At 36.1% G+C, this 26649-nt stretch overlaps 1 protein-coding gene and 1 long non-coding RNA gene across 8 annotated transcripts in view; one reads left to right on the top strand and one right to left on the bottom strand.

Moving 5' to 3' along the window:
• Window positions 1-26649, top strand: part of LOC134647952 (neural-cadherin-like) — a 297639-nt gene that overhangs the window by 185212 nt on the left and 85778 nt on the right. Inside the window, exon 1 of one of the 7 annotated variants that reach the window (XM_063502343.1) lies at window positions 24771-25180. The exons of 3 other annotated variants lie outside the window; for them this stretch is intronic. In XM_063502343.1, the coding sequence (XP_063358413.1) occupies window positions 25129-25180 (52 nt within the window). In that variant the 5' untranslated portion in view covers window positions 24771-25128. Of the gene's footprint in view, window positions 1-24770; window positions 25181-26649 lie in introns of those variants that run through there. 3 more of the 7 variants (XM_063502344.1, XM_063502345.1, XM_063502346.1) reach the window with 3 other exon arrangements.
• Window positions 1-26649, bottom strand: part of LOC134648018 (uncharacterized) — a 233744-nt gene that overhangs the window by 194196 nt on the left and 12899 nt on the right. The window lies entirely within an intron of this gene.

Raw genomic sequence — 26649 nt, 5'->3', positions numbered from 1 at the left:
TGCCTCAACAAAAATGTTTTCTTTCATATCATTATGAATAATATGTCAAAGTCGACATGGCGAAAGCAGAGGTGTTGACGATGTGTGCAGCACCCTTAACACTTTTTTTCTATACGCCTGCATATCGGAATTGCGTTGTAAAATCGTAGCGTTTATTGCCTGTCTCACTAGCAACGTAGTACGTTAGGATTACGTTAAGAGCAACGGAAACGCCGAAGCCTTGCTTTTAGACGTAAAGGAGAAACGTTAAAATTAACCAAACGTATCAGGAAATTTAAAACTTATATGATGTTACGATAAGTTTTAAACTCCCTTATACTAGTGCAGTGCTTGCAGTGACACTACTATTGCTTATCTCTGCTAATCACTTTTGTGAGATACACAGAAACTGGTAGTTGTAGCTGACAGACTTTATCTACACGTATTACTACTTACATTACCTATTAGGTACTTACCAGTAACTCGTGTTGTAACCACTGTTGTATCCTTTCCGTGCAATAAAATATATTTTTATCTTATCTTATCTTATCTTACATATTCCGATATTTTTAAGAAATTTATCTTCTATTTTGATATTTATCACAAAATTATTTTTTTCGGCAACGTGGTTTGAAATAACCCTTGTATGATTTAGTATAAAACAGCTGTACATACAACGATATAATTTATATAAATACAAATAAAATACTATTATGTATTTTTCAGCTTTTCCAACTCGTGACATTGATGTAGGGTTGTTGGCTGAGGCGTAAACCCGTCCGTCAATACCAAATCTCAAAGGCTAGTTTCGTGGGTCATTAACTATGTTAGATCAATCGAAGCTAATAAAATAGTAGTGCCATTTCTTTTCATTTAATCGTAATATTTATAACATTACTCATTTAGTATTATCATAAATTATTTTCAAATTAATAGTAGCAATTACACATAATTTAAAGCGTCAGTACTAAGTAAATAACAAAGATAATGACTTTAAAAACTCTGGCTATGCCGCTGTAAATACTAGTAAACGGCTAGACTGTTTTTATTCAAAATATGATCCCATTATCACCAGGTCAGGATGGACTATGGGGGCACGTGGTCGAATGCTGATAGCGACCCTGCGGCACCCCATCTAGAGCGGAGTCGGCACTTGTTGGTGGTTTTAGACGATAGTCCTCCACTGGTTAGTCCGTCATCCCCCCTGGTTCCCCCGGACCAGGTGGCATGCGTAAACTCATTTCCCCAACGTTAAAAAAAAAGGATGGACTATGGGTTCTTACTTATATCTAGGTCCGCCTACTCAAGCAGTTGGCAATGGGTTCAGAAGTCCAGAGACTTTTAAACGCTAAAATACATTACAATGCAATGAACCAAGGACGTCACGTGGCCCTGAAAACATGGACCTAGTTTCCTGGTTGATCTATTTTCTGAAATGTACCCGGGAAGCGGTATTTAAAAGTATTGCAGATTTTTTTACACTCCTTAAAGCCACTTGTCACCCGTTCAACGACGCTAAATTTCAGTAGTGTGGAAGAAAAAAAACCCAGAAATCTTATTTTCAATACAAGTAACCTTATCTGACCACCTCACGACCCAAATTTATCTCTAATGGATTTTTCTTACCGGGGATATCAACAAGTACATTTTTTGTCAGCCATCTCCATAGAGGAATTTAAAACAATTAGGTATAATATATATAGAGAAATTCTCCAACATGCTTTTCAGGCTGTAATGAAAATTTTCATCTTCAAGTTGCAAGAGGGATAAGATAAAATGGGGTACGTTTTAGATAAATTTCTTTTGAAAAATAAAACTCCAGTTTGTCTACTTCCATTACAAATAAACGTTTTTTCTTGTTTAAATGTTTTATAATTAAAATAAGATTTTAAATGTTGACCTATTTCTGGACCATCCTGTATCTAATTGCAAGTAAACTTACAGCACACGGGTCTAAAGTCGATAGGCAACTTCAAGTTGACCCCAGCAAGAGAGGTGATAATAAAATAAACAACTACAATGTATTAAAAAAAGCTTTATTCACCTTTCTTTCCTAGGCTCGTTGATTAGTTCGCAGTCTTTTTAGTTAAAGTTGGGGTCAAGAATTTCAATATATTTTGCAGGTAAAAATATATCCGAAACTACCACTAAACTTACTTCTAAATAATTGTTTTATGGAATATCGCCCTGTGAAGGATAAGCCATTGGAATTATATCCATTTAAATAACTTCAATTCTTTACATACTTATACTCGTACCATAAAAAAATGCTTCTCTAAACTCATTTCAGTTTTATCTTCTTTCCGTCGATAATGTACATTCACGTCATGAATTCATCATAATTCAACACAAAGAAAATTACGCATAAAATCTAATTAAATAGAAATTTGAACAGCGTGCTAGAAAACTTGTTAAGAAACAATTTAATTTAGATGAAAGAAATAACTTCCAGCAGGATTGGCGTACGGAGTTAGATGAATTAGATGTTTGCTCGTTTATCTGGTCGGTTAGACTAGAACTGAGTTAACATGTTCTCAAAGCTGTTATTAAGTCATTTGGTATAACTGTTCAGCAACTTTTAAAAATTATGAATCCTTTAGACTTAATTCCTCTTTTTCATACAAAATAAATATTGCCTTCAATGTACGCTGACATCAGTATGTTTGACGTTGCTTGTCACGCTTTAAACATAACAAAATTTGCAATTCATTGCGTCTTAGAATAAAATTTAAAGTGTAATTAAAATCAAAACTTGTTGTTTTCAAAAGTTGCTGAACAAATCTTGGTCAGTTTGAGGAGTACAGCCTACAGTTTAATTTATTGCTCATGTTACAGGAAACACCCTGTATATAAAATACGTGGATATTTGTAGCCTTCCTTAAAGTCTGGCCTAAGTTCTTAAGTATGCAACGATTGATAAAAATATATAATAACTAAAGAACCCGAGAAAAAAAATGTTGTTAGTTACGGTCAATGTGAGGAAGGCCGGCAAATAAAATTGATTAGGTACAGTTAAGACTGTCATACGGCAAGAACACTTCGTATACGTCGTTCAAACATAGAAAGGGAGACCTTCGCTCCTTCTGATTTACCAGCCTACTTGTAAGTGGAGTATGTGTATAAAATGCGCAGGAGTTAAAAGCGACGAAGCTTGTAGACGGTTTTCCCTTATAGACGGTCTCACCACTTTGGCCTTATGCTTAATTATTTTCGCTTCCTGCATATATTATAAAAGTTACATAAAGGTAACTTAAGCTCAAATTCAATCTTGAGATTTTTTTAAGAGGAGAAAGTAACAACTGCAAACAATCTAAGAACGACTTAATCTTATCCCTTGCGATTGCAATGTTGTTCACCCGAGGCTGTTTGCGTGGTCACAATAGAAGCATTACAATCAGCATCTTGTTTGAGTTGCTAAGAAATACAGTAAATACACATATACCTACAGACACGTGTATGTCAAATGCGAGCGCTTGACGTATTTGTGTTGTACGTTAAATATTTTGATGACTATCAATCGTAACGCGTACAAAAGTCAAGTATGTAACTATTCGTAGTAAATACTTGTCTTACATGTGGGCCATTTTATTTAAAGTTGTCCCCTACACTTTTTTTCAAAATTGGGATTTTTTATGTTATTTCTACTCAGAATCATGAGCTCTTTTGATCCTAATAGGAGAATAAAAGTGTCCCAAGATTTCCATACATTTTTCGATCTTTCCATTCCGAAACCGCCATATAAAGTTTATGAAAAAATGATAACGGAATGGAAAAAAACCTTGGGACACTTTAGTCTCCTATTAGGATAGAAAGAGCTCGTGATTCTGAGTAGAAATAACACATAAATTAACAAATTAAAAATAAGTGTAGGGGACAACTTTAAATAAAATGGCCATGTGCACACCCGCGGTTGGACGTGTTTCCGAAGTTGCTGTACTGTTTATGTTACTTTTTCTGCGCTCTGAACGTAGCACTCGCGTCCTGCAATTTTCACCGTCTTGAGACATTGCAATTTTCCTCTTAAAATATTTCTCTTTCGCGTTGTCTCGTTCCATTAATTATATTAAAGCAGCCGTCGACTCGGAGGATGTACTTACCAGACTAATTACGGTATGATTAGCTTTGTTTTTGTTAAATACATGTAGTTAATTGGCTTAGCACATTTATCAGCTTCTCCTAAAGATAATAAACTTGGAAAATACTTTTATTTTTAGAATTTAAATACTTAAGTGAAACCTGGGTTAATTGGGACCTGGATAAATGGTAAACTTAAAGAATTGGAACCAAAATCTGGTCCCGGTCCCATCGGACCAAAAGGCTTCTGTAATTGAAATTCTGGAACCTGGTTTCTTTAAATGAAATCCAGATTTTTAAAAAAAGCGTGATAATTGGAATAAAAACTTTTCATAACCTGGATATTTAGGATGACCTGTTTAAATGGAATACCTAGTTAATTGACACAAAATTGCCGGTATCTTGAGATTTTAATTATACAGGTTTCTCACTGTTCCACTAAGTTTAAAAAGCGTCTCAAACCTAGATATCAGAGCGAGCTGAGGCCAATCGAATCTCAATAAGCCATCATTCGCGAGCAAGATTCCTGAATGCTGAGAATCTTGTTAAATGCCGTATTCGAGTCCTGAACCACTAACTTACATATTTTATTACCCAATACCCGACTACAGGGAGGGCTACTTATTATCTTTTTAATTTAATTGATTTATTGAAATATTTGATTCGTGTGTTTCAATGAATGAGGTGTTTGTTATCTGGTTGACGAACACTACATATTCAACAGACTTTATTCAAAAAACAGAACGTTCTATAAGAATAAACACATAGTCGAGGAAACTTGTTGTAAACACAAGTAACTACCTACTTTAGAAATAAGAGTATGGAACCGTTTCCATTAGGGCAGTACAATTGGCTCTGTATGCTGGGAAACGCTGAGTGTTCGAGCCGCAGCTGGATTCAAGCCGGCACTTAGTTCCACGCAGTGAATTCGTACGTCGCGTGATGGTGATGTCAAGGCTGAAAAGTCAGTAAACCGAGCAAATCTTTACCTTACTAATTTTCTATTCATGACTCTCAGTCGAACTAACCTTTAGATTACACTGCAAACTTATACCTTTGCCGACATACTGCCGTATTCGAACTTCAAGATATTCACAAGAGACGACACGTAAAAACTAGATCCATTCTAGATACGTTATAGTTTAGATTTCAACTAGTTCTCTTTTGCAGCGCGATTCGAGCAACCAATATCACTTTTACGTTAGATAGAGTTAGATATCTATTAGATGTGAATTGGATCTCTAAGCCATATCTTGTGGAAATCGTTCAAGAGTATCTCCAGAATCGCGCAAATGTCAAATTTGACAGGTTAGATCTTAAACATATCGTTATCGTATCTTGGCGATGTCTAAAAGATATCTAACAGATGTCTATTTCAAAATCCGAATCGGGCCCATAGTTAAATGAATATTTATTTGGTATTCTTAAGTTACCAGGCAATCCGAGGATAAAAATATTAAATCGAGCCAAACCGAGATCAAAGACGTATATTTCCATTTATACATTAGATGTCGTAAAGAAACGGTGAGTCGGATTGGGAAGGATTTTATTGGATCACTCTTTAGAGCAGCCGGTAGCCGTCTACACGTTGAGTTTGTATTTCGTTATATAAGTAGTCTTGTTCACTTAAAGGAGACCGTGCTAACGGGCACTGCGCGGCATGGTTGCCGGAAACCATAATTGCATGCATCTCTGTGATAATGCATACTTATTGTATGTTTATTTTTAATCATTATTGTACATAAACACGCTCCGCCAGAAACAGTGGGAGAGAGTGCTCGACGCAGTAATGTGTACGCATAAATAAAACTTTCCAATGCCTTAATTAAACTATTTTACACTGATATGATTTGATATAATCACAATAACGTCCAAGCGACTCGGAGAGGACAGATGTCAAGGAGAATGTTGCTGCCATATTTCCACTTTTCTTATAAAAATAACACAAAAGAGGAAATGGCGGCCAAGTCCTCCCAGGTCTCTAATAACCCTCCAGATAGCTATACTTAAACGACGAAAGCCAAAGCTGACTTTCCACAATTTGATTTTTCAACATTAGCGTCACGATTACACGGTTCAAGGCCGTGACACAAGATCGATTACAGAGACACGAAGCTCATTATTACTTTCATCAACACAGATTAATGTAGCTCTATTAGCGTTAATGAGGCACAGGCTGCGCACATTTGCCTTGCGGCTCCCTCCGTTTAATTCGCTATACACCGACAGTTATCTTTTACAACCTCCTATCTTCCTAAATTATCTCATTGAAAAAAAAATCTTTTGACAGTAACGCATAAGGTTCACTTTTCAAAACAAGCGCCCATCAGATTCGGTTAACGAACATTTGCAGTACATCCATCGGTTGCTGTAGGGTATAGTATTCGGCACCGTATACTCAACAATTATTCGCTAATGATATCGTTACATTGTTTACGAACTATTTGTTGGCGCCGTGATTGTTTCCAGTCGATGAAGTTTGTGGTGCGCCTGAACTCTAAGTCATTATCACTTCAAGTACATAAATTGCTAAATTCCAAAAAGAAAGTTCTGTCTATGTGTTTAACTATATCTAAAGCTGTCTACGTCATAAAAACAAATCAAACTTCACTAGCTACTCGTAAGTCGCTTGCCGAGATATAAAAAAAACTGTTGAGAACGTTTCATTCAGTACCTAACAGTAGTTTTACAATCGAATTAACTTTTTTTTAAATTTCTGAAGAAAATAAATTGTTACAAGTGCTCATTAAAACAGGATATATAGGTAGCTTTTTCAAATCTTAGAATTGTTATGGCTTGGACCTCAATTCAATGCAAAGTCGTTATTATTAGTAGGTACGATTACGTTCCACTTCTTGACGTACGAAAGATCAAAGAAAACGAGCCATATGTAGTCCCCGCGCTGCACGCTGGCTCAGTGTGGACTGGAGAATTCACATATAGTTCTTGAATCTAAACTCTCGCAGGTAAGTTTCCTGTTGTTTCTCGTGAGTTCCGAGAAACACTTCACATCTTTTTTAATATTACTGATTGAAAAAAAAAATAGGAGAAGAAATAGGTAAAGTGTAAAAATATGGGTGCACAAATCATCTCAAAAACGGGACATCTCTCGATTTGCACAAATATATAAGTACATACCTTGAAATGCCACACCAATGTCAAATCAAGATCAAATTTAAAGTTCGAATCCTGCTCTATAGAACATAAATATATATATTATTTCGAATGATATCAGTAGCGTTATCATTAAATGGTACTTCATCGTTTTACATATATTTTAAAATTGAACCAACAACATGTCAAGTGATTTCTGAAATAATTTAATCTATTAGTGGGTAGCACAGTAAGTACAGACCGATTGTCGCTGCCGTCGGGAACGGGTGAAGCGCCCACTCGAGGCATACTAGCGAGAATCTGCTCCCAGCTCTAAACACAAGCGGCAAAGGTTCTAATTTCGGAAAAAGAAGCATCCGAACTGCGAGCACAAGGCCGGCAGGTTATCATAAAACTTTGTTAATATTACTCTCTCAAGACACGGCGACATCGTCGCCAGGTGTCGACTACCGATTACCTCAAAGCTGTCTTTAATCAATTTCAAATCCATGATCCAATGACCTACAAATGTATTATATTACACTTGATACCTAACCTTTTTTCTGTTTTTTTTTTATTTATTTTTAAGTTATATCGTTTTCTGGTATGTAAAGCTGCAATTTTATACACGGCGTACAGTTTAGCATTAACGTCACTTATATTCGCGGCGTAATTTGAAGCATTCCATTCATTACTCACTCACTTCAGTGAACAAGTATCCCTAGTTAACCGCTTTATCCATCTTCCTGACATAGTTTCCTCGAGTTCGCTGTAGCCTTGAGTCTAGATAGCGATATGGAAACAAAATGCAACCAGGTCACACTCACTTCGCTAACTTGTCTGTTGTGAGAAAATTATTGCATTCGGTGGTTTGGTTGATAAAAGATTTCAGTCAGTAGTAGATAGTATTTAAAAACAAAACAACTATTTTCTATCCCACTCACTTGCTTAATTATAACGGCTTGCTTAAATATAAATACACACAGGTGTAGGTCCAACCTAGGCGTTAATAGCTAGGCTAGATTATTTTTATGTATCATTTCAAGTCATCTGAGCTAGTCGCATATTTATATCATTTATAAAATGTTACACAATATTTTTTACTTATTCATTTATTCTTGCAAGTGTTATGTAAAATTTAAGATTTAATCATTGTTTATAAATCGAAGGCTCCGCAACGCGCATGTAACACCCCTGGTTGCAGGCGTCCATAGGCTACGGTAACTGCTCCATCAGGCCTGCCTATGCTTGTTTGCCACCGACGTGGTATTAAAAAAATGGCTAAGAATTCTTTGCTAACTCGTCATAAAAAACCCCACTCATTGCACATTGCACCAATACGAATATCATGTTGTCTACGAATAATTATATCAGTTTGTTAAATGATAAATAAATTGAACAGCCTCTAAGTAGATGGAAAGTGAGTTTTTCATAAGTGTCTCGTTAGGGGTGATCGGCGAGGCGGCAAGTGGGGCGGGCGCGCAATATCCTCGCATACTTCATTTCGCCTTTATTCCCACATATTAAATTATCGCCAAATGTTGCGTCCCTGATTTATTCCCATGCGACTCTTTCCCACCAATTTCAATATTACATTAGGTTGTTCTAAATATCCATATAAGTATTACTCAAAAGCATTAAGTGATCAGACATAAAACTATCGTTAATTATACTCGCTACTAAATCTTTTCTCGCAAATAAATGTTTTAATTGTCTTTAATATTCCCATTATTATAATTAGTTAAGCGGGCGAGGTGTTTAAAATTATCTGAACCATTTTCAGATCATTGCAGATCATCGTGGACCCCTGACTCGGTTAGCCAGTTCTTCTACTGACTGTACACGAGCCGTAGTATTACCAATTTTTTTTTCTTTTGCCTATTTTGGTGTCCCACTGCTGGGCAAAGGCCTCCCCTCGTTTTCTCCACTCGACCGGCTCGACTGTCATCGGCATTTTCTCACTATTTGGGGTAGAATGCGTCCATGTCGTCCCGCCATCTCCTTTTCGGTCTGGCTGAACTCCGGCCTGCACCGTCTATTGTGTTCCGTGGGTCCCACTCAGTAACCATTTTGGCCCACCTTTCTGGGTGCATGCGGCAGACATGTCCAGCCCAGTCCCACTTAAGCTTAGCGGTCTTGACGCCTCACCTACAACTCTAGTTCTGGAGCGTAGTTCCTTGTTTCTGATCCGATCAGTTCTGCGAACACCTAATATACTACGCTCCATCGCACGCTAGCAAACCTTGAGTATTACCAATAACTAGCAATATTTTAATATGAATGCGAATTTCATCTGAGCCTTTCTTTTTAACCTGGAGCGGGCAGGTTATTTATTACTGAACGAGAAAGAAAAAGACGCAGTTATTCCACACGAAATACAGAATAGAGGTAAATATAATGTTTTCATTATTGTAATCTATCTGGTAATAAATCAAATGAATGTTTACGATAACTCATTTTGGAGATGCTCGCATGAACTAAACGCCCCGGTTAACATAATTTATTAACGCCTCCACTAAAAGGAATTAATGACAGAGAGCCGCTGCATTAACGTTTGATCTTGTCTAATGAGTGCGGAGTCGACTGCATGTATCACTTAAGCTCTAGGAAAGCCTCGGTCCATGCCAACCCGTCAGATCTTTTAGAAAAGTCATATTTAGTGGAAGCTCTACAGAGTTTATATAATCAGAGAATTGATATAGCCAGCTAAGTCCGAACTTTACCTTAACAGAAAGGAATTTGGACTTTTATTCAATGCCAAAAGGCAATGAAGACTAGAATCCAGAAGCCTACTCAATTTGAATTCAATGTAGGTATGTTAACGTTATCACTGTCTTAGATCGTTATTTATAAAATTACCATCACTTTAAGACTGTATTTATATGACCTTACCGAAATAATGCCCGAAACAGTAGTAAGTAAATAAGTCATCATGCGGTTTATCTAATAACTACAGAAATAGTACATATATTAAAATTTGGACATCGGATTTGCCCTAAAAAATTGTACTTGAAAGGTCCCACTTTCGTAGTGTGACATAAATACGTACTCGTACCTAAAGACTAGATCATACATATCATGTCCTGTATATTATCAACACTTAAACTGACCTTAGCTTATTATTTTGCCTTCGAGAAAAATATTACTAACGAGGGTTTTAATTAAATAACAGATTCTTTATGTAATGGAAAATAGTAAAAAAAAATAATAAGATGCTTCAAATTTGGCAGTTTGATTGATTTAACTGGCATAAATACTTATAAAGGGTAAGATAATGTTTTTTGCGTAATTTGTGAGCAAGAGCAAGTGGTTTGGAAAAAGAAGTAATGAAATTCAAAGAACATTTATTAGTCTCGAATGATCAATGTTTTAAGACAGTTTTGTTTGTTTTTAGGTTTTTAATTAAGGACAGCCCGCGGTTGGTTGTTCGGACATGAGTATTTAATTAAAGTTTGGCGAAGTCCAAGGGCGAAACCGCCGACATAATTATCTACTTAGTGTTCCAGACCGTCCGCGGACTGTGGTTGTACCGTGGTAGAGTCAGAAACGGTCGCTTAGCGCACACAGTTGCCTGGTTGTCTGCGAGGACGGCTTTGGAAGCCAATCTTCTGCGGCTGCTTAACCGGTATACACAAGCCAATCCCATTTTCTATTTGAAACCGAAAATCCCGCTGGCACTGTACGAGAACCATTTATTCGCGCCAGTGAGTGACACTCGGAACACGCCCGACATGCATTGTATCCCGGCTGACATCATCCGCCAACACTACATCCATATAACTTTCTATAGACTTGTTGCACTTGCTGTTCTCGTATATTTTATACCACCCGAAAATAACTGCATTACTTATTTTTGTAACATGCGGATTTATTTTAACGTTAAAATGAGCAGCGTAACAAATATGCATGTAATATTGCTCATTTATTAACGATAGCGGTGCTTTCGACAATTTGTAACAATAACTGAGTTATTGAAAATTTGAAAAGGTTTACATGTCAAATTATTTTTCGTTTAACTTAATTACTCTTGGTATGTTGATAGATTTTAGTATTCATTAACTAACAACATACCTTCAAAGTGTTTGCGCGAGGGTTTCTGTGAAATACTTTTCTATTAAAAGGTTTTTTGTTCTTGAATGTTACAAATTTTAATAGGGCTATCCCATTCAGTATCCGATGAATTGTCCCGGGAACATCAATAGATCAAGTTTTATGTGTGACAAATAGTCTCATGTTAAGCGAAATTGCTTTCCGATCCACTCCGACAAATAATGTCAGGCCACCGACGCGTGACCTCAGTCGTTTTCGTGACGATCACAATTTGCCTATACTCCGACTCCGGGTCGGGACCGGGCCTTATTTTCGTGTATGCGATTGGCGTATGTATTCGGTCTTTTATTTGCTGCTGCTTCTGACGAGGTACTTAGGCGTATGAATGGGGAAATAGTTTTCCCCTCCCGAGTTGTTGCTCGTAGTTTTTTCCGTAGTGTTATTGAGGAACATTGAATATAATGTTTTGATCACTTATTTAATATATATTATTATATCTTACAGTTATTTAAAAGAAAAGATATTGATGAAAAACTTTTTAAGCCAAACCCATGCGTTAAGCTTAAAATTCCTAAATAAAATAAAACCACCGTATTTAAGTGAAAAAACCATACCATTTTCCTAATTTTTAACCAAATTAAGTACAAGTTTAAGCCTTTACAATTATCTTCGACACCTACCTAATTAATAAAGATAAAACCTCCTTAATAATTATCATATATTTTAGTGTCAGTACCTATTTGACGGAAGTATTCTAATTGTGGGGTGAGTGCATGTCGTAAAAAATTTAGTTATTCTTACTCTTACTTATTCTCACAAAATAATAGGTACTGGTACGAAAGAGTAGCTTATAATTTACTGAATGCGCAAGGGTTGATCCTACTGACGTCTCCTGAATAACCCTAAGTAAACGATCGGTTCATACTCGTATAACATAAAATCGATTACATTGCCTTTGCCAACCTCACCGTCTCTTGGAATAAATATTTGCTTTTATGAAATTTCACAAATGTAAACTATCACAGACCCTTTTACATCTACAATTTTGTATAACTAACATTTCACTGCTCGTTCCTGCTCTGAAAGTGAAAGGTATTAGGGCGAGTTTTAATTACAAATGCCGCCTGACGTTGACTCGGCCAACTTGATTTTCCGACAAAAGTCCCGCGGCTCACCTTTAAATTAGATCGTCTTCTGGTTCACGTGGAATACGAGGGTATAATAATACAATGCGGTCGCCAAGCCGCTCACTGAATTACAGCGGTGCGTTGTGTGCCCCATTGTGTGCGACTGAGGCGGGAAAAATATACGAATCTTTAATTCAAGTGCCCTGGCCCCCGAACGCCGCAAGAAAATAACACAAAACTGCAGTCTTCATTGTGTTACTTTCAATAGGATTTTGATGAATCCGCTGAGAACTAGAAATGCCGTATAAATGTATTGTATATACGGTCTTGTAGAAGCTAAATAAAAAGATACGGTATAAGATTTTTTTATTTGCAATTTTAGTCAAACGATAATAGTATCCTCAGTCTTTTTAGTTTTATATTTGTTGTTATGCGTTATTGGTAAGTATATATACTGTAAGTTTGTGTTTCTTTTTCATCTTAAAACTTAGATAAATGACTGAGGACCGCTAGTCGCTACGCCGAAAAGAGGTTCAAAGCTATTGCTAATAGTTTGTACCAATGATAAAAGGGATTTGAGCCGATTGTTTTTGTTATCCTGATCAACGTTTATTGCCTGTTTCGTATGCGGGACCAACACAAAAGGTTCCGGTCTATATAATAAAATTTTATTTATCTTCAAGAAAAATTACTAGTCACACATTAATTTTCCACGATATAACAGTATGTTTTAGCAGTATAGGTATAGTACAAAGTTACATGCTTTACTCAAAGCTTACCCTTTTTTAACGTTAAGCTTTGTATAATTTTTGAGCCGATTGTTTTTGTTATCCTGATCAACGTCTATTGCCTGTTTCGTATGCGGGACCAACCCAAAAGGTTCCGGTCTATATAATAAAATTTCATTTATCTTCAAGAAAAATTACTAGTCACACATTTATTTTCCACGATATAACAGTATTTTTTAGCAGTATAGGTATAGTACAAAGTTACATGCTTTCGAAGTTTACCCTTTTTGACGTTAAGCTTTGTATAATTTAGTTTAGGCTTTGATAACGTGTTTTTTCTTAAGATTTTTTTCGTGTCCTTTCTCTTCTTGGACGGAAGTAGGTTGAGTGCGATCTAAAAGGTCGGCGATAAAACAAACAAGTGTCATTGCGATCCGTGAGGACCTTCTAAATAGAGACGTAAGCAAATGTGGATGGTGAAAGTTAAATGAGCCGTGGGTATCCTGTATCTAACTTCGTGCAATGTCCTACCCACTTACCGATCGAGCTTGTGTGTGTTCCTATTGAATAAGGCAAGCGAACCTGATTAAAAGTTTTACCGTCATCATTTATAGATTGAAACTTCCGTTGAATAAGGACGTATGGTTTTATTGGATAACAATTCCATTCGTTTTACCTACATCATTTATAAGTCTTATTTATCCCACCACTGGACAAAGATATCCCGGTATATCTACCACGCATATTGTTACTATAGCAATGTTTATCAAATCATCATTCAGTATAGAGTTACGGTTGTAGTGTTACGTCGTAGCCAGTAGCATAGTGTTCCCGGTATGTAGCGAAAATATTTCATAAAAGCGTAACGACAATATTTTATGATAAGGGCTGAATGGGCCAAAAACTATTAAATACTTAGTGAATATACTAATTAGGGCTTGCAAATATTCGAAACTTTCAGATATTCGAATATTCGACTTTTTCTGACGACGTATTCGAATATTCGAATAATTATTCGAATATTATAAAAAATAAGAAAAGGAACGAGAAATCGGTTTATTATCGTTTTATTCAAAAGCTTTTTTCACATATTGCTAAAACTAAGGATATTTGGCAGAAATCCACTTAATTGACTAGATTTTATCATCCTATACTATTTATAAGATGCCCACAGTTATAAAAACAAGTAAAGCGCCAAAATTAGACGTATTTAATATTTCTAGATATAACTTATTATAAATGCGTCGTTGCGTGAAATAATATAACTTTAACCATCCAAACTTCTAGGTATGTAAGATATTTTTTTTAGTGGGTAATTATTTTCCGATTTAAATTAACTTGTAATCACTCAAGAGGCCTGTAAAAAGGCCTTTAATTTCATTGTATTTTGAATCTTTATTGACTTTATTTGTTTTGGCAAGTTATTATTCCTAATGGTCGGCTAATTATATAATATTGGAATATTTAAGGGAAAAAGTTAGTTGAGTACTGGGTGGATTATTCGTCAGCTAAAGGTGCATGGTTAGATTACCAAGTTGGGCAGGTTTGGTATGATTAAATTTGAGAATTGCGATAAGTGGCAAGGTTTAGACTTCAAAAATTCGCTTAATGTACGCTTGTACTGAATAAACAGAATGACCCTGTAACTTAAAACTTACGCACCGTAAAAATAACATACTTTTTGATTTCGTTTTTTTTTTAAATTGAGTTAGGTTGCACTGAATATTCACGAAGTCTATCGAGAGGAATACAGTAAAAATATTATTTCCTTTGTATTTGGGTACCTACCGTTCCTCATTCACTGTAAATACCCGTAAAACACACAGAAACTGTAACTACAGCGGATGACATAGATTTTTTTATAGTAATAAAAAATATTCGAATATTCGAAACCTGAGCGGCCGAATATTCGAATATCAAAACAGGTCGAATATTCGACAAATTCGAATATTCGAATATTCGAATTGCAAGCCCTAATACTAATATGCATTGGTCGTTACTGATATCTTGCGTATGGTTTGATAGGCGTGGACGTACAATAAAAAAAGCTTCTCAAATTAACAAGAGGGGTAAATTACCTACCCAATGATTGGGTCGTCCAAGTACAATTATTTCCCATGTTTTTCTAGACAAGTTACTACTGCTGCATTTAAATAAGGTTCATCGAGAGGCGGCCGACATTTATAGTTTCAGAATAACTAATTGTTAAATTTGTCAAAATAAATTATTTATAAGTTCCGCTTGAACAAAGAAAAGATCGATATAATTCGGAGCGAACACGCACTGATAAACAGGCCGCTCCCGCCCGCATCTTTTGCGCCGGTACTTTGTATATAGTAGGCCTACATTTCCGCTCAGAAACTTATCCTTCTTTTCGCATCCGTTACTAAAACTTGACTGTTTCCATTAATCATACATTGGCATTATCTTGCTCTTCGGTATGTCTGGGGTGGTGTGATATGCGTGCTCAAACCGCCCATGCATATTTAGCTCAGTCGTCATATATCATTCTCAGTATGGGAGATTCGGCTGACGCGTTCCTTTAAAAAGGGTACCTTGAAGACTTATGATTATGATATTTTGAAATGGGTTCATATCGCAAGTAAAGATTCCCATGTAACTACCTAAGTAAAAAACCAGCAGTTAGTCGTCATAATTACAATCACGATTTCTTTGCAGATGCATGCAGGTGCATGTGCGAAGAAATTAAAATGTGTGTGTGAAGTCCTCAATCGCCATTGCAGAGTGTTGACTTAAACCTAAAGCCTCTCGTACGGTTATGATGTTCCTCATTGCTTATGGTGACGTGGGAGTTGACGGGTTAATGAATTACAATATTAGAATATGGAATACCGACTATTAAAATTTTACTAATATCTAGGTTCCAGGTGTAATTGAATAGTAACTGTGCAGTTACAAGCGAAAATTAAATACGGATTCTATTTTTGAAAACAGTTTAATACAGGACTGCACTGCACTGCAGGGTGCACACTTGCATCACAATCTCCTATTGTAGAGCCCTTACACAGTTTGATAGCTGAAACATTTAGAATGTACTCGTACATTTTATGTTAACCTATGAAAGCAAGGAATATTTTTTTCCCAGAAAAATCGTTCAGCTGCTATTTGTTGTGTACAGTCAGCTGCATAGACTGATTGTATGCAGGGAGGGTCACCTCTCTCTGCAGCTAACTGTACATGGTTTTCAATATACACCTGCCATGTATCTCGTGATCGGTATTTGTACAAGACAATCAGTTGAGTATATAATACAGGCGCTGGAGGTTGGGTTATTGTGACCTTCTGCGTGAACTCACAAACACGCTTATCTCCGACATATTCACCCGTATTCTATTGAAGCAATTTAGTAACTTCAGTACTTAGACCCCGATGTATATGGGTCCAGGAAATTTGACTTGACATTCAAGTATAATTTCTATACTATATACTTAATACATCCACCTATTAAATTACTCCGACCAATATTTTATTATAACATACAAATTTCAGCCTGAGCGGCTTTCAAAGTTTAATATCTCGCACCAATAGCTAATTGAAGCTATATGTACAAGATGTATCTGTAAAATCTGTCTGGTAGACGGGAATTAGGTACAGACTGGGTCAGCGGACCGATCTCTGTGTCCAAATACATAACAGATTTTGTCTGCCAGACGAATCTACCACACAGAGCTAACAGGCAATTATTTAAATACCTACTGCCGTATATAAGTATGTATCTACGTAATAAACAATCCACTACACCTATTTGTTATAAAAGCAAAGCGTGTAAATTATAAAGGCCTTGGCGGTAATAATAACGCAATTAGTATAATAAGTATTTAAACGGATCTTTGCTTTGATTCAGTGCTGGAAGATTAAAGGGCCCTAAGTGAAAGGTTAATGAAAGTGAAAAGCGCTGGTGGCCTAGCGGTAAGAGTATGCGACTTGCAATCCGGAGGTCGCGGGTTCGAACCCCGGCTCGTACCAATGAGTTTTTCGGAACTTATGTACGAAATATCATTTGATATTTACCAGTTCGCTTTTCGGTGAAGGAAAACATCGTGAGGAAACCGGACTAATCCCAATACGGGCCTAGTTTACCCTCTGGGTTGGAAGGTCAGATGGCAGTCGCTTCCGTAAAAACTAGTGCCCACGCCAATTACTGGGATTAGTTGCCAAGCGGACCCCAGGCTCCCATGAGCCGTGGCAAAATGCCGGGACAACGCGAGGAAGATGATGAAGTGAAAGGTTAATGAAAAATTAAATTTAATGCCAGAGGATCGTATTAGCGGCCGTTTGCCTTGCTGGGGCTGTCGCTGCGCTCCCGCGCTCGATGCTTCCACTTATTCAATTATTATGCATAGGGTGTTGTCACGATTGTCTTGCAGTTTTACGAGAAAATGTATTGAGAAGGAAATAAATAACCTTTTAAAGTTATCTAACATAGGCTAGTAAAACTTCTAAGTACATTTATAATGGTTAACCAATAACCATTATGTGTGTACTTATAGAAGATATACATATTTATTACATTAACTATTGTTAAATAAACAACTTTTTTTTATTCACTGGCAATGTATCCACTAAAATGTATTGATACTTAGTTGGGACATTTCCTTTTATGAATATGTAATTAAAATAGCTATTGAACCAACATACCTATTTTTAAATTAAGTTATCACGTAATTACAACAAAACTATAGATGGTCAAGCAGATCTCGTCAGTAGAAAAAGGCGGAAAAATTTGAAAAATGTAGGCGCGAAGGGATATCGTCCCATAGAAAATTTGAATTTCGCGCCTTTTTCTACTGACAAGATCTGCTTGACCATCTATCTATATTATGTTTTTAAATTTAATTTATAGTCTCTCTGTTTATATCGTTAACTGTACAATCAAATTCACATTTGTATTCTGGAAGCCCTGTAAGTGATACAACTATTACGTATGTCTATCAAGTAGAGGAATTCTAAGGCAACTTATTATGAAGTCAAAACTCTGGATGAGACATGATGCCGTATTCGAACTTCAAGATATTCACAAGAGACGACAAGTACTAGATCCATTCTAGATACGTTATAATTTAGATTTCAACTAGTTCTCTTTTGCAGCGCAATTCGGGCAACCAATGTCACTTTACGTTAGACAGGGTTAGATATCTATTAGATGTGAAATGGATCTCTAAGCCATATCTTGTGGAAATCGTTAAAGAGTATCTCCAGAATCGCGCAAATGTCAAATTTGACAGGTTAGATCTTAAACATATCGTTATCGTATCTTGGCGATGTCTAAAAGATATCTAACAGATGTCTATTTCAAAATTCGAATCGGGCTCATGGGGTCTCCAACTTAATATGTCTAGAGACTTTGTTCAGGTGTAGGTATGACGGTATGTGTATCTACGGTCAAACATACAAGTAAAAAAAAAGTTAAGTAAGACTTGGACTGTAATAAGAGTTAAGACTAATACATTTATAGAAGATTTGCTATTCTAACTGAAAGATATATTAAAGCTATCCTAATCTCTTTCATTTAGACAAATCTTAAGTAGTACTTTACAAATAAAGCTTTCACAGCTCATCTACTGACTGGTTCGCTTTATAAGATCTTGTTTCATGGCACTTAATGTATTTTTAAAAGTATTTTTTCATATTTTCATATTACTTATTCATACTCTGCGTTAAATCATACAAAAAATATTTATGTTGATGCAATGTAAACGTATTGATTAGAATCTTAACGATTCCTCTAACAGAAGTTGGTAGTCGGTCGAGTCCCCAATCAATTGTAAAGAGTTTGCCGGGGTGGACTAACTTTTTCTCCTAGCGAAACTCGTCATTATCTTGTTAAAATAATTTCGCCAGGAGATGTAGTCAGATATTGTTTTAAAGTCAAACTAACTACTTATAAATTATATTGAAATCGGGATATTCACAGTTCCTGGTTTTCGGCACAGTAACACGTGCCATCTTCACAGAGTAACTGCGCTGCGAGTTTAATTGTGGTGTACCCACACACCATCGTCACTGGCGTTTATAATAAAAAAAATTAAAATATGGTTTCCAATGCCAATTAACCTCTCATCAATCTACTTTAATAGTCACGTCACTGAGTAATGTTTATTTTTAAAGCTACTCTGCCGTATTCGAACTTCAAGATATTCACAAGAGACGACACGTACTAGATCCATTCTAGATACGTTATAGTTTAGATTTCAACTAGTTCTCTTTTGCAGCGTTATTCGAGCAACTAATGTCACTTTTACGATAGATCGTGTTAGATATCTATTAGATGTGAATTAGATCTCTAAGTAATATCTTGTGGAAATCTTTCAAGAATATATCCAGAATCGCGGAAATGTCAAATTTGACAGGTTAGATCTTAAACATATCGTTATCGTATCTTGGCGATGTCTAAAAGATATCTAATAGATGTCTATTACAAAATCCGAATCGGGCCCACAGATTAAAGATTAAAAATGAAAGCTTTTGTATATTAAATATTTTAAACTAATAAATGTTACAAATAAGAGTCTGAAAAATATGTACACTCTATATGCGCTGAAATGTCATTAAGCCAAGAATATTACCACAAGATAAATAGTTGCGGTGATTGCAATGAGTAAAAACAGTTCATAACAGACCAAAAAAAGCTATTTCAAAGTTGTACACGATGAGTTTTTGCCCGCTACAATTTATCTTGGCATTTGAAGGATTCGTGGTTATTTGTCCACCACCAGAAATGTTTTCATAAAATTTTATTTTTAATTCAATTCATATGTAGGTACTTAGTTGAAGCCGGTTCTTGTATTAAATATAAGAAATACTAACCCGCCTGGCCGCAGCACAAAAGAGTCCTTTCCGAGTAGGTCAACATTAGAAGATGTTATTTGTACAACATGGCTTAAGGACCCTCTCAACTTGCACACACACACTTGTTACCATCAATTATTCTAAGTCGAAAACGTGTAAGATACGAGAACAACTCGATTTATTAGAAATCTATATTTGGTAGCTAGGTAACGCTATATTAAGGTAGGTAAAATTATTGGTTTAACAGCCTGCAAATTTAGAACTGAAATTATCGTCATTGTGTAATGTGTTTTTCGTGGAAATAAGTACTATCGCGATACTGAAATCTGAAATTCAAATGGATAATAACATCAAAGTGTAGGTACCTGCATAATACTAGTTTACTATTATCTCACCAGTATTAAGTACCTACCTACTATCAAGTAGGACTATCGATGTTCGTAATGACATTCGTAGGTATGTCATAGTTTTTGATTATTTGGTAAGTTAAATATAACGTCTGTGCAGTGTTACAACAACGATATATGCGGCATTTAGTCACAGGGCGGACACGCCATACATCAAAAATGATTTGCGTTTATATGTGTGCGCGGCACGTCTGTACACGCGTCATTGAGTTTCTGACGGAATCCTGACGGAATCTCAGTAGAGCGACTTACGCACACATTCATGTCGCGGCCTGTCGCGGGCGAGGTAATCCGAATCGGGGCAGGGCGGTGCGTGTCCGTTCTGTATGATAATACTATTACTTATTCTGTGATTTAGTTTCGAAGTCCTATTTTTGTTTCCTGTATGGTGCACAATAAAGAATATTTACTTACTTACTGACTTACTAAGTAGTAGTATGGCTAAGTAACCATACGCCGTAATTAATGGAATTCATTAAAAACAAAAACATTGTGTATAGGCATTCGAACTTCGTTACTTACTGGTAAGCATGGTTATTGTTGTTTTCTTTCTGCAAGATAGTTTACAGCTGCTAATGCACTCCGGAGACGCTGCAACGCAAAATATTTCGTTTTCTTCGTTCTCTCAAATTTACTTGTTGTGAAGCTGCTAGGTACCTAGTTGACACTTAAAACTCACAAGAACAAGTTCAAGCGAACATTCACTAAACAAACAATGCATATAAAAGTAATTTAAATCCTACAGTCATATACATTAATATAAACCAAGAATTATAATACCTACTATTTTGGAAATAAAACACTTTACAATTTTAACGCCTTATAATTAGCAATGCCTGTGCCGTGGAGCAGAGAGTACCTACACTTTCTGCTTACAAAAGGTAGGCAGGACACAGGATTAAACTTAAAATACAGAACACAATAATAAATTATAAAATGATATACGATTTCTAGGTAATACGGTCATGTTATTATTACAATACAACACAGATATAATCTAAATGGTTAATAATTAATAATACTTACATTAAATTTAAGGTCCCCAATATCGGCGTTCTAATAAGATTTGGAGGTGTAGTTTATGAAATGTATGTGTACTTATGTTAGTCTATAAAGTATTTGTAATATGGCCCGTGTTCCCTGTTTTAAATTTTATAATAACTAGTACGAGTATGTATCCAATAAGTCAATGTCATAATAAAAGGTTCATTGTCTTCCAAGTATCTATTTTATAGTATCCCTTTTTGAGAAGTGCATTTTTGACGTATTTTCTTGTTGTTTATGAATATGTGTAGGTACTATTACTGTATAGTAGATAGCTGTATTTTTAATAACGGCTACCTAAACCTTCCAAATATACTTTATGAATCCATAATATAAACAAGATAAACAGCTAAAGTATTAGCTGTAAGTACAATTTTCTCGTGAAAAATGTGTACCGGTACCTACGTAGGTTTATCTGAAGCAGAATAAGAAACACAAATATTTTATTTCGGACCAAGCGATTTTCTTGTGTTCATAATCATCTCGGAGCTTGCTGTTTGTATTCTCTGCGTTTACGAAAATTTGTTGACTTTGTTAATTAATCGTTTTGTATGCAGACAAGCGTAGGGATAGTGCTGGCGCAGCTTTTTATTTTCCAAAATGAAAATTAATCGAAACCGAAAAATGTGCCTGATTCTGGCATCAAAAAACTCTGTTAGTTTTTTACGTCAACGTTGAGCTTGCTGGTTTTGTATGGCAAGGTACACGGTAAACTTCGGGCGCAGCTACAGGGGGGCAATTTTTGAGATTCAAGATGAAATCGAAGGCGAGTGGTCGAAAATAGACATACCATAACATTCACGACTATGTTCCCATATGAACTTTATTATGTGTATTTTGACTTCATTCGAAAGACAGCTGGTTTCTGAGCAGGACTAGCCAGTAGTAACTGTGACCACCACTATAGCAACCCCCATAACAATATTGATGACCCCCACGATCCTATGACCACAACCATGGCAACCTCCATGACACCCCCATGACCAACCCCATGACTAACCCCATTGCCAACCTATTACCAATTCCATGACCACCCCATGACCTAGTCAATAGATCTAAATTTCTATCGCTCGTATTTTAAAAATAGCATTTCATCGTTGTCAACAGACTACACAGTGTGACAAAATTTGGCGCTCGAAATTCAAAAATCCGCCGTTATTATTATATCGTTGCTGAAGGGAGCCGTCGCTTGGCGGTAATGGAACGTCGCAATAGACGGAACTCATTCATTGACTAATAGCAATCTTATCAGATTCCCGCCTCTATACATTAAATACGAGTAAGCGGTCCGATCGGCGCTTACTTAATCGACGAGCCTCTCTACGGAAAGGTGCAAATTAATTACACTGATAGCTCTAAATAACTTCCAACGCTGCCCTGTTTAAATTCATCATTCCTTTGAGTCCATAATTTTTGACGTCAATATTTTAATGATCTGTTATTTTTGATGAATTAATTTGTACTATTTTTGTAAGATTAGATCACCTATTGTATGACGTTCACGTATTGACGACTCAAATTATTATACGACATATTATATTATGTCGATTACGGAAGGAAAATCTGTGTTCTGTCTACATCATTAATAATTACATCGAACGCACCTATTAACTTACTTATAACATTCGTACTTTGACACGCGGCGTGTTACACTACACAGAGGGACTATCCACATAGGGCATTAAGGACAAATCAAAAATAAGAAAAAGGGAAATAAATTTGTTCTAGAAACCACAACATCGATTTGGGAGTTTATAAATGCGTTCAATTCCTTGCCTTTACGACTATCCTACGTTTTTATTTACATAACAGAATCGCCTTTTCTCAAATACAATTTGTGAGCTTTTTTATAGTAGCCGTGTATTGTGTGTATATTACTCACAACACTTTTGTATATTTATTTATTTATTTATTTATATGTATATATATTTCGGGGATCTCGGAAACGGCTCTAACGATTTCGATGAAATTTACTATACAGGGGTTTTTGGGGGCGAAAAATCGATCTAGCTAGGTATTATCTCTGAGAAAACGCGCATTTTTGAGTTTTTGTTTATTATGTTTTCCGAGCAAAGCTCGGACTCCCAGATATTAATAGAATAAGTATCTTATTACGAGACGTATTATTATGAGCCCATATTGTCCCACTGCTGGGCAAAGGCCTCCCTCTTATTCTTCCACGTATCCCTATCCTCGGAAGTCTCCGAGACGTAAGTTAGTCTATTTTCTGCATAATAACCGGTTTTACTTTAGCTGCCTTGAATTAGTTATGACTTCTTTACTTAGACAAATTGTTTCATATTGATGAAATATACCTACAGTATCAGCATCAGTTATCAGTACCCTACCTACGCTTCATTCATTCATTTTGAAGCGGACGAGTTGGAAGCATAATTAGGTACTGAACTGTGTTAAAGCTCAAGTTTTGTCGTTCATTAAAAAGCCCCTGAATAAATTAAACTAAAGTAAAAAAACTTGTAGACAACCATGAGCTTTGGAAAAAAAAGCTTTATTTATTTTAAGACCAAAATGCTGCTTAATATTCTCATTAAACCAAAATTTGTACATAATATTTCAACGTCTCATTTTATTTGTGGTTTGTAAAATATATCTCGATGCAAAATATCTCGTTTCAACATTTTCAAACAATTTATTTAATAGGATTACAAGCTTGTGTCGTACCAGTCCTTGTTTGTAATGGTGGTCTTTTTGACACAGCTGCAAATAAACATTTCATGCCTAACAGGTAATATTTGTATACCTATCATGCTTGGCGTTGATTCATACGTTCAACTAAACTGTTAATATATACGTTCAACTAAACTAATATTTTCCATAATTAGGCATACAGCGGTAGTATACAAAATAAATACAAATAAATCAGTTTAATGGTTGAGAAACGAAGTTAAATAAAACATAATTGTCTAGTACCGTTAAAAATAACAATTTGTTTTGTCTAGAGATGCTAATTTTTAGGGTTTCGTACCCAAAGGTTAAAAAACGGGACCCTATTACTAAGACTTCGCTGTCCGTCCGTCCGTCCGTCCGTCCGTCTGTCACCAGGCTGTATCTCATGAACCGCGATAGCTAGACAGTTGAAATTTTCACAAATGATGTATCTCTGTTGCCGCTATAACAACAAATACTAAAAATAAAATAAAATACATATTTAAGGGGGGCTCCCATACAACAAACACGATTTTTTTGTTCTATTTTTTGTTGATGGTGCGGAACCCTCTGTGCGCGAGTCCGACTCGCACTTGGCCGGTTTTTATTCTTCATGGATTTATGTACCTACGTTTCTGGTAGAGTAGACAACACATCAACTGTTAGAGTAGACCATTTAGACAAGCAGTTAAATACTTGATCAGATAAATTTCCGATTCCGATCATACTCTAACTCTAACTTGTTTCCAAACCGTGTTTATTTTGACATCTCGTATGTTATTCGTACCGTTGTATCTCATAATTGTACTGTATATTCCTCGTTGTAGGAGATATTTTGCTCCAAAAAGCTTTTTCCGAGCTTGAAACAGTGGCGGCAGGCGGGGACGTAGGGGTGGGCTGTACAGCCGCCAGTTCGCTTCTGCCCGCCCCAGAACTGGCCGCATCGCGCGCGTCTCTCGCCACCCCTATACCTTAGCTAATATAGTTTTATTCACCGAAAACAAAAATAAACCGTCATGTGAGAGAATAATACATGTAAATTATTCACATGTGTGTTGTGATTTGTGTATTAAGTGTGGCAAAATTATAATTAGTAACCCTCAGTGTGCCATGTGGTGAAAAACCTATCGGTGCCGCCAGCACGCGGATATGGTGGACCCTTTAAAAATATTTTGGGTTTTAACGAATAGTACTTATCTAGGTAGGTAATAATACTATTTTTGAACCAGAGTCATGTATAACGCTAAGTAAGATATTATGTCATATTAATGTTGATACCTATTGAATTAACAATATTATTCGCTATTAGAAGGGTTCGACAAAAAACTGCTAACACGTATTTTGTGTAAGTGCATAATAGCTATGACACCCTCTGCTTACTATCCAAACTTTGAGTAAGAAACAAAGTTTCTGACACCAACTAGCGATAATATATTTCTCGGTGTGCATGCTCGTAGCTAGGAAGGTTTGGCTTTACACATAGATATACAGCTACGATCTAATTAGAGGTACATGGGCAGATACTTTCCACAATTTTAGTAGGTATCGCGCAAATAGGTACATATAAAATATATGCGCTTTTATATGAGTTCGCAGGGAGCGTAACGATAAGGTACTTCGTACGCCAAAAACACAAAAGGAAGAAATCCAAAGTATTCGGGGAACAATTATGACGACTCACGAATACAACGTTTTGCTGATAATAAACGCAAACGAAGTCAGTAGAAGCTGATATCATCACATCTTAATCGTTTGGTCAAAAGAGATCAAATTTTATTGATATAATAAGGAATAGCTACGGTTTCGTTTTATATATATTCGGAAAGCTGCTACCAAAGTTCATTGTAGTTTAATACAATCGAGCATTCTCCATCTCCAACAATACTGAACAATATGCCTGTTGTATACTCGTCCGTGGCCTTCTCAATAGAACCATTAGGTAATATTACATTTCATTAGGATAAGTATACATATTTATACTCGTATGTATAGGTATTCAATATTTTGCACAAGTCCTAGATCTAACAATGTTAATGTCGTTATTGTTTAACGACACCGTGTGAGCCTCGCAGAAGGTATTCAGTCATTAAATCCATTGTCGGCATTATACCTCGCCACCATACTCTGGACCTCATTACGTGGAGATTTATTAACGCCCAGCTCAAGCGTTCTTTCGTTTTAAGGCACTGCCTAATAAGGAAAAAACACTCCAGATTTATTGCGGGTATTATCGGTATCTACGCCTCACTCCACGGAAACTCACATAGCTTATTGTGAAATACACTCCAAATATTACAAAAATAAAGTCATAAAGTACACAGCATTTTCGTACGGAAGGGGCTTTAAATCTGTAATAAACAAATAAGTAACTGTGCTCCAAACGAAGCTATTGGGGGCACATTACAGACAGGAAATTAACTCTTTAAACGAGAAGAGTAACTGTCTCCAGTTTACTTGTTTTTTACATAAAATTAACTTCGGAAATGTAATGAAAAGTATTCAGAGTTTCCTTTGTTTATTACGTTTGAGCGGAAACTTGGTAAATTATCTCGGTGGTTAGCTACGTGTAGAAGTTTAAATCGTTAGGAATTTCATTTAGCCGAGTTTTCGAATGACGTTACTTTGAGCTTAACGATTCAATATATGTGTAGAAATGTAATAAATTCTATG

This window comes from Cydia amplana, chromosome 5 (genome assembly GCF_948474715.1).
Source record: "Cydia amplana chromosome 5, ilCydAmpl1.1, whole genome shotgun sequence".
In the NCBI taxonomy this organism is placed as follows: Eukaryota; Metazoa; Arthropoda; class Insecta; order Lepidoptera; family Tortricidae; genus Cydia; species Cydia amplana.
Note: the sequence above shows the minus strand (reverse complement) of the source record. Positions and strands in the feature narration are given on the sequence as shown.